At 37.7% G+C, this 8,992-nt stretch overlaps 1 protein-coding gene across 3 annotated transcripts; it reads left to right on the forward strand.

Moving 5' to 3' along the window:
* The first annotated feature begins 1,238 nt into the window (after window positions 1-1,238).
* Window positions 1,239-6,681, forward strand: car15 (carbonic anhydrase 15). 3 transcript variants are annotated; one of them, XM_061733381.1, is made up of 8 exons: window positions 1,239-1,619; window positions 1,750-1,779; window positions 3,648-3,824; window positions 3,905-4,050; window positions 4,939-5,031; window positions 5,118-5,184; window positions 6,017-6,177; window positions 6,259-6,681. In XM_061733381.1, exons 1-8 carry the CDS (start codon window positions 1,568-1,570, stop codon window positions 6,481-6,483), a joined length of 951 nt encoding a protein of 316 aa, XP_061589365.1. In that variant the 5' UTR covers window positions 1,239-1,567; the 3' UTR covers window positions 6,484-6,681. The 3 variants fall into 3 exon arrangements, with proteins under 3 accessions (XP_061589365.1, XP_061589367.1, XP_061589366.1); XM_061733383.1 differs by having other exon boundaries at window positions 6,017-6,076; XM_061733382.1 differs by lacking the exon at window positions 1,750-1,779.
* Window positions 6,682-8,992: the final 2,311 nt, after the last annotated feature.

The raw sequence follows: 8,992 nt of genomic DNA on the forward strand, positions 1-8,992 counted from the left end.
AGTTCAAAACGGGACGCAACATTTTTTTCTCAAATAAAGGACAATTCCGTATTTTACGGGACGGGTGGCAACCCTAGCTGTGGGCAAATGTAAAAGCCATCAGAAGATTCAAACAAAGTGGATATAATTCACCGCGTAGCGCGTCATAAGGCAGCAGGCGGAGCAGAGAGAGAGAGAGAGAGTGATACTCTGCTAAAGAGCTTTGTCAGTGAAGAAAAGAGGCTTTGTGCACGAGGGCCGAGTAGTGACAGAATCACACAATCTATTCGTATATCGGGGGGACGCAACACTTGAGCTGCTCCATTGGTTTTTCTGAGGCAGAAATGAAACACCTGCACCATTAGTGGATACATGGATGTTTTTACATGTCAATATGATCATTGTTTCTCAATGTTCATTCTGTATTCAATTAGAATACATTCTTTAAGTAATATTAACAGCAGATTATGTTGGTAAATATGGGGAACAGTTAATAGATGAATTTGTAAAAGCACCATTTAAAAAGGTGGTAGACATTTTTATGGCATCCCTAACCTAAAGCCATATAGATGTATATACAGTACTTGAGGGGGGATGGCATCCCCCCTGAAATAAAAACAGTCCAAATCGTCCCCCCTGTAAAACTGCCATCCCTTATGCCATTTCATCAATGAATGTGGTTTTACTGTTATTTCAACATTTAGAGTCATCACCAGAAAAATAACACCAGAAAAATAACTTATTTGACAATTTTCACCTGTTTCAAGTAAATTTTCACTTGAAATAAGTAGAAAAATCTGCCAGTGGGACAAGATTTATCTTCATTACAAGCAAAAAAAATCTTGTTCCACATGCAGATTTTTCTACTTATTTTAAGTGAAAATCTACTTGAAACAGGTGAAAATTGTTGTTTTTTCCAGTGATGAGTCTTGTTTTAAGTGTAATGAGATTTATTTTACTAAAATAAGACATTTTAACTAGAAATAAGACAAATGTTCTTAAGATTTTGAGTTTTTGCAGTGATCCATTTTACTTATCCTGTGAAGGACAGAGTCATATTGATAAGTTCAGAAAACTGTTTTTTATTGTTGTGTTTTGATGTATTAGATGTAAGCCCAGTGGATATTTAAAGCTTACAGAAGGCTGCATGTAACTGCTGCTATGTCATTCCTGCAGTATTTCTGCAGGTGTTTTGGTCACTGCTATTATTTGTAATATATTATATTATTTGTAATCAGCACAAATTATCTGTCCCCATATGATCAAATCCACCATCCCCCCTGATTGTTTTTTACAACTCGAGTACTGTGTATATATTATGTTCAGTCATTTCCCATGAGATGAATGGCCCCTGTTACTAGTCACCGGGCATCTCTGCTGGCAGCAGACTAGGAGGGGGAGCTGTCTCTGCATCAATGAGCCTGTTGATCAGAAAAGACCACTAGACTGTTAATGACATGGTTCGCTGATCAGATCAGGAGGAAATCAAACTCGGCTTTCACCTCTACTCCTACTTAAAGAGGGCGTCCATAGCGGTTTTCCAGTCTACCTGGAGCACTGACACCTGTCTGGACCGCTGGGATCTACCATGATCTGGACTGCAGCTCTCTTCATCCTCGTCCTTCCGTCTGCTGCTTCAGGTGGGGGTTTAAGTCATCATTAAGTCAAATAAGTCCTGATATTTAGCATCTGCTACATTAATTCTGGTTAATGTAATTTAAAAGAAAGGACGAATGTGTTTGCCAACACTGTGCTGTTTATATGTTCCAGAGGACTACTGTTACAATGAGCCACATTGTGGTAAGTAAAATATAAATCAGCCTTTTTTTCTGTCTTTTTAACCCGTATATACCCATGAGAGATATTTAGGCTCATTTAATGAAATTTGAGTTCAGTTTATTCAGGTTATTCAAGGATAAAAGGAAGCAACAATCAGAGGTTTCTTTTGTTTAAAAAAAACAATCTCACAAAAAGGATCTGTTGAGATGCTCTTGCTCAGAATCAGAAGACTTTTCTCCACATCTGGATCAGTGATAACGCCTGACAACAGGATGATTCCTGGCAAACATGACAACGGTGAATAGTAATGGAAACCTCTGAGAATGCCAAAAAATTGAAAAGAAATGAGATATTTCTTACATCAATGTGGTTCTGGTCAATGTGATGGTTCAAGATCATCTTTACGAAGAAACGTAAACTGAACTATTTTTTGCAATTGTGACCGTTCACTTAGATTGTATTTGTTTCTTGCTGTTTTCTCTACTGACTTTGATCTATATTTATTTTTTATGTCCTTCAGCTGCTTTATGCTTGCCCTAACTTTTCAATATTTTTGTTGTGATTTGGCTCAAAACTCCATTAAAAAATAAATAGTCTATTCTTTTGTGGTCAGATACATGACAGCTTTTCATCTAACCTAGTTTTCTAGATTTGGTGACTCAATTCTCTAAAATATTTGATAATTTCCCCCAATTTCACGATCATTATAGTGAACCAGAGAAACACCACAGCGTGAAGGAACCTCCACCGTGCTTTACTGTAGAAAACGGGTGCACTGCACCGCTCACCGTTCAGCTGGGGTTTTGTTGTGTGCAATGTTAAACCTATACCAAATCAATAAGTGGATCAGTGATCTGCTGTGGCAATCCAGAAAGAAGTTGCATAGAGTGCAGTTTTTTTTTTTTTTTAAACATGTTTCTTTATTGGGTAATCCATGTAAATTATATTACACAATAAACATTTCTTTTAAAGGGTTCGACAGAATACCCCGTTTTATATTTTACCATACACACTCTAAAAACTCTAAAAAAAACTAAATAAATAAATAACTAAATAAAATAAAAATAAATAAAATAAATAAGGACACAAAACTTAACATAACAAACACCCCAAAACACATACACTGCAAAATACGTAATTATAAACAGGTCCCAAAGTAAGTACCGATTACCAATCAAACTCTGACTGAAGACAATAATAATAGGAAAAATAAAGTAATAAACTAAAATACAGGACACGAAAACAGCAGCAACAAAAAAAGTTTAAAAAAACAAAAAAAACAAAAAAAAAAATAAGATAAATAAATAAAAATTAAAATAAACTTACATAAGAGGAACCCTAAAAAGAAATTAGACATGGTTAGCAATATCATACTTCTCTGTAATTAAGTTAAATCAGATTAAATTAATCTTCCAAGGATGCCAAAGAATTAACAAAAGAAAGAATAGGTTCTCAAATATAAGAAAACTTATCAGAGCAACCCCTAATACCGTATTTAATTTTCTCTAAATATAAAAATGACATCAGGTCTTTCAACCAAGAATTGGGAGATGGAGGTTTTTGGTCCTTCCATTGAAGTAGAATACGTCTACGAGCTACACGAGAGGAAAAAGCAATTATATTAATCTCCTTCTTAGTAAAACTATTAAAATCTTCAGGTACACCAAAAATAGAAATTAAAGTGCAGTTTTGTGCAGAGTGCAGGGTGCAGTTTTAAAAAAAATCTTTTTCATCATAAAGACCCGCCATTTTTTTTTTTTTTTTTGCAGTGTATCAAAGTAAGTATCTAATATGCACAAAATGCGTGTTGTAAAAGTGCAAAGCCCTTGTTAATACCAACAATTTCAGGTAACGATATGATGCATATGTGGTTTCTCTTCCACCATCAGATCCCTACGCATGGGGAGACAGCTTCCCTTCATGTCACCCCTTACTTGAACACCACCACTCTCCCATCAATTTGGATCCTCACATGGCCAGGAACGACTCCCTGGGGCCGTTGCATTTAGAAGGCTTCGACGTGATCCCACCAGGGCACTGGACGCTCACCAACGATGGTCACACCGGTGAATAAGCCGCCATACTCTCAGAGAGAGTCCTGCAGCCTGGCCTGTGCGGGAGCTGACGTGTCTGTTGCTGCTCTCAGTCGTGCTGCAGGTGGCCGGCGGCATGGCGGTGAGTGGCGGAGGCCTTCCAGAAGTGTACCACACAATCCAGCTGCATTTCCACTGGGGAGGCCCAGCCACCAACGGCTCTGAGCACACAGTGGACGGACACAGATACCCAATGGAGGTACAGTACGGTTAGTAGGCAGCTCTGCATTGTCACGTGCAGGGGCGTCAATTCAGTATGGCAAGGTACGGCAGCCGCCACACCTTGGCTTCAAGGGAAAATGTAAATGTTTGTTTTTTAAATACATTTATGGAATTACTCTGTCTATTTGTATTGATTATTCTATTACTTAATACATATAGAATAACTACAAATGCAAATCAGAACAACATGATCGATTTCACTAGTTATTATACACTGCAAAAACTCAAAATCTTAACAAGAATATTTGTCTTATTTCTAGTTAAAATGTCTAATTTTTAGTCAAAGAAAATCTCATTACATTTAAGACAATACTCAAAAACAACCATTTTCACCTGTTTCAAGTAGATTTTCACTTAAAATAAGTGGAAAAATCTGCCAGTGGAACAAGATTTTTTTGCTTGTAATGAGAAGATAAATCTTGTCCCACTGGCAGATTTTACTACTTTTTTCAAGTGAAAAGTTACTTGAAACAGGTGAAAATGGTCAAATAAGTTATTTTTCTGGTGATGACTCTTGTTTTAAGTGTAATGAGATTTTTTGACTAAAAATGAGACATTTTAACTAGAAATAAGACAAATATTCCTGGTAAGATTTTGAGTTTTTGCAGTGAGCGAGACTGCATTTGAAAAAGTTCCAATTTTCTTGACCACACAGATAAGCTACATAGACTTCTGTGATGAGTATTTGCTGGACGTGTTGATTGATCCTCTAGTTAAGTTCTGTGACTCCTAACCTTGCCATACCTTAGCTTCCACTGAATTGACGCCACTGGTCATGTGTCAGATGCTTCAGAAACTTGGTTCAGTGCAGCCCGCTCTTAATGTTTCTGGTATTTTTTCAATTTTTTTATTTATTTTTTGACAGATGCATATAGTCAATATGAAATCCATCCATCCAAACATTTCAGCAGCCTTGGACGATCCAACAGGACTTGCTGTTCTTGGCTTCTTCATTGACGTCAGTTGTGAGACTTAGCCTGAATGTTGAATACCTTCCACTTTTTTCCCCGTACAAAACAGTGCTTATTTGGTCTGCTATTTCAGGTTGTTTATGCAGACAATGTGCACTTTGGACACATATCCCGAATGCTGTCTTCTGTTGCTTACAGAGGTAAGAGGAGACAAAGAAATTCAAATTCAGCCCACTGTTTTGTTATCTGTAACCAGTACTCGAGTTGAGGGGGGATGAGAGGGGATGGCATCCCCCCTGAAATAAAAACGGTCCAAATCATCCCCCTGTAAAACTGCCATCCCCCCTTTCCATCCCTTATGTCATTTCATCAATGAATGTGGTTTTACTGCTATTTCAACATTTAGAGTTATCACCAGAAAAATAACTTATTTGACAATTTTCACCTGTTTCAAATACATTTTCACTTTAAATAAGTAGAAAAATCTGCCAGTGGGACAAGATTTATCTTCTTATTACAAGCAATAAAATCTTGTTCCACTGGCAGATTTTTCTACTTATTTCAAGTGAAAATCTACTTGAAACAGGTGAAAATTGTGGTTTTTTCCAGTGATGAGTCTTGTTTTAAGTGTAATGAGATTTTTTTTACTAAAATGAGACATTTTAACTAGAAATAAGACAAATATTCTTAAGATTTTGAGTTTTTGCAGTGATCCATTTTACTTATCCTGTGAAGGACAGAGTCATATTGATAAGTTCAGAAAACAGTTTTTTATTGTTGTGTTTTGATGTATTTGATGTAAGCCCAGTGGATATTTAAAGCTTACAGAAGGCTGCATTTAACTGCTGCTATGTCATTCCTGCAGTATTTCTGCAGGTGTTTTGGTCACTGCTATTATTTGTAATATCTTATATTATTTGTAATCAGCACAAATTATCTGTCCCCATATGATAAAATCCACCATCCCCCCTGATTTCTTTTTACAACTCGAGTACTGCCTGTAACTATGTTCTCATGATCCTTTTCCTTAAGGCCAAACGACGAAGGTGAAGCCGTTTCCTCTGATGAGCCTCCTGCCCGAGTCCAACATGAGTCAGTATTACCGTTACAGCGGCAGCCTCACCACCCCTCCTTGTTCTCAAGCAGTTCTCTGGACATTATATGAAGTGCCCATCTACATCTCCTGGACTCAAGTAGCTCATTTTTACTAGTTGATGATGTCTAGGAACAAAAAAGAAGCATTTGTTTTGATTGATTGATTTTTTTCTCCTCAGTTGGCTCAGTTTACCTCCCAGATCTTCTCCACCGAGGAGGATGCTCAGCAGGTGACACCGCTGCAAAACAACTTCAGGCACATCCATCCTCCCTTCAGCCGCAGTGTGTCGGCCTCCAGAGATGCCACGCTCCTCAAAGGGACAGCGGATCGGCCCCTCAGGTCAAAAGCTTTGGTGCTCCTGCTTCAGATTCTTGTGCTGGGAAGCTTCATACCTGGACTTTAGCGTTGTATTAAGTGCAAATTGCCCAAAGAAGAGTTATTCATATGATCTCACAGGCTGTGTTCCCCAAAATCTTTGCTGCGTGATGCTTATATTACTCCAAGTATAGGGTGTGTTTTAATAAGGTACCATATTAAAAAAATATCAATAAAAGGATCTAGGGCTGGGCGGTATGGACTAAAAAATGTATCACGATAATTTCTGGCATTTATCCCGATAACGATAAAAATGACGATAAAAAAAATACCAATTCAACTCCATCTTTTTAACTATGAATCTATCTCACTCTCAAATCCGCCATGTTTGTTACATAAAAATGTCATCAACGGGAATTTATCTTTCTTTCTTTCTTTCTTTCTTTCTTTCTTTCTTTCTTTCTTTCTTTCTTTCTTTCTTTCTTTCTTTCTTTCTTTCTTTCTTTCTTCCTTCCTTCCTTCCTTCTTTCCTCTTGCTCTCTCCTTCCTTCTTCCCTTCCTCTTTTCTCCCTTCCTTCCTTCTTCCCTTCCTCTTTCCTTCCTTCCTTCCTTCCTTCCTTCCTTCCTTCCTTCCTTCCTTCCTTCCTTCCTTCCTCCCTTCCTTCCAAAAATCAGCTTTACACAAAAACATCATCAACGGGAATTTATCGTTTTTACCGCGTCATGACAAATTCTTATCGTGAGGAATTTTTTGACGGTATATCGTGAACGGTAAAATATCGCCCATTCCTAATCATCACATTAAAAATATTACAACAAACTGTGAAAGATAAGTACTGTATTCATTGTTTCTGGTATGTGCAGTTATTTGCTGACAGTGTAATGTGAAGTGAGCAGAGATGGTGTTGATGTTTTTTCAGCCCTACCTCAAGATTGTGTTTAACGTCCTCTCCAATGAAGGGGTATAGAGCCCATTAAAGTGTAATAATACTTTACTAATGACTCATTTTGTTTGCATTCATAAATCAACATAACTTTTGTGATGTCTGATGTCAACGCAATAAGTGTGGCCTGGCCACATATGCTAAAAGGGGCTTTGAGGTGTGAAAATAGGCTTAAAATAAAATAAAATAAAATGTGTCCTTACCACAACTGCCTCCGATTTTTGCACATTAAAATAGAGCCTTTGGTCTGCAATAAGTTCATCTCAGAGTTCACTACGACAGAAAATCTGACCAGAATTTTCTAAACATCCAAAGGCAAAACATCCCATGTTATTTCTTGCTTGTGTTGTTTTCTCAGATGTAAGTCGCTTTCAGTGGTGGACAGTAACTGGGTAAATTTACTTGAGTACTGTACTTAAGTACATATCCAGAGGATTTGTACTTTACTTGAGTATTAGATTTATTTGGTACTTATTACTCTTACTTGAATACATTTCCAAGACAAATATTTTTACTTTTACTCGAGTAAATTTCTAGGAAGGCTGAAAAGTACTCGTTACTTTCAGGTCTGCTCTTTTTTCTTTTTCCCTAAAATCCTATTGGACACAAGCAAGATTGTTAATAAACTCTGCATCATCTGCTGTCCTCTTATGATCCCATTCATTTGATTTGTTTTTGGTGTTTCTGCAGGTTTTATATAACATTGTGGTTCTAAAAGCAGCACATCAGTGCAGCTGGTTTCAAAGAGTTAATTCTCAGAAACAATAGTTAAAAGATCCTTAAATTAATTTAGAAAAAATATAGTAATTTACTGATGTGGAAAATAAGAAATGTACTCTTACTCTTACTCTTACTTTTACTTAAAGTAAATTTAAAAGCATTTACTTTTGGATACTTAAGTACCTTTTAAAAGCAAGTACTTTTCTACTCTTACTCCGAGTAATATTTTGACTGAGCTACTTTTACTTGTAACGGAGTAAATTTTGACCAGTAGTATTTGTACTCTTACTCAAGTACTGGGGTCGAGTACTCTGTCCACCTCTGGTCGCTTTGGATAAAAGTGTCTGCTAAATGACGACAGTCGTAGTAAGAAATTTTAAACAGTGGAGACAACATTCGTACATCTTTAAATTAACTACTTAAAGTGACAGTGTTCTGTTTGAGAGACATTTTGAGGTCTGTGGTTGCAAGAAGAGCTGGAAAAAGGACTGGGCTGTTGGAGTGATGATGTTCCACCAATCAGCTGGCTCAGCGTGGAGGCGTGCGCAGCTCTATGGGTGTGTTTGATATGGTGTTAGGCAGATGGAGATGAGTGTGAATTAGGCTCCCATGCGGTTTCTCTCTCTCTCAGCCCTGCCTCTCTGCTTGTAGTCACACCATTCTCCTCCTGTCACGGCCCTGGAACAACACACACACACACACACACACACACACACACACACACACACACACACACACACACACACACACACACACACAGAATCACAGGCCACATTGTAAGGCGTCTCTCTTTGGATTGTAACTGAATTTGGATCCAGTGTTTGGGGCGAAGGCATTGTCAAGCTGCAGAGTTTCAGTGTTTGCAGAGTTACAAATGGGATTCTGATGTCTTCGATGAGAACTCTCTCCTGGCCCTCAGGTCCCTTCCAGCTT

Source organism: Cololabis saira, chromosome 11 (assembly GCF_033807715.1).
Source record: "Cololabis saira isolate AMF1-May2022 chromosome 11, fColSai1.1, whole genome shotgun sequence".
NCBI classification, from domain to species: domain Eukaryota; kingdom Metazoa; phylum Chordata; class Actinopteri; order Beloniformes; family Belonidae; genus Cololabis; species Cololabis saira.

Coding starts and splice junctions, on each gene's coding strand:
- car15 (XM_061733381.1), top strand. CDS start 1,568: ATGATCTGGACTGCAGCTCTCTTCATCCTCGTCCTTCCGTCTGCTGCT. Junction 1,620..1,749: donor CCTTCCGTCTGCTGCTTCAG/GTGGGGGTTTAA, acceptor TATATGTTCCAG/AGGACTACTGTTACAATGAG. Junction 6,178..6,258: donor TCTACATCTCCTGGACTCAA/GTAGCTCATTTT, acceptor TTTTCTCCTCAG/TTGGCTCAGTTTACCTCCCA.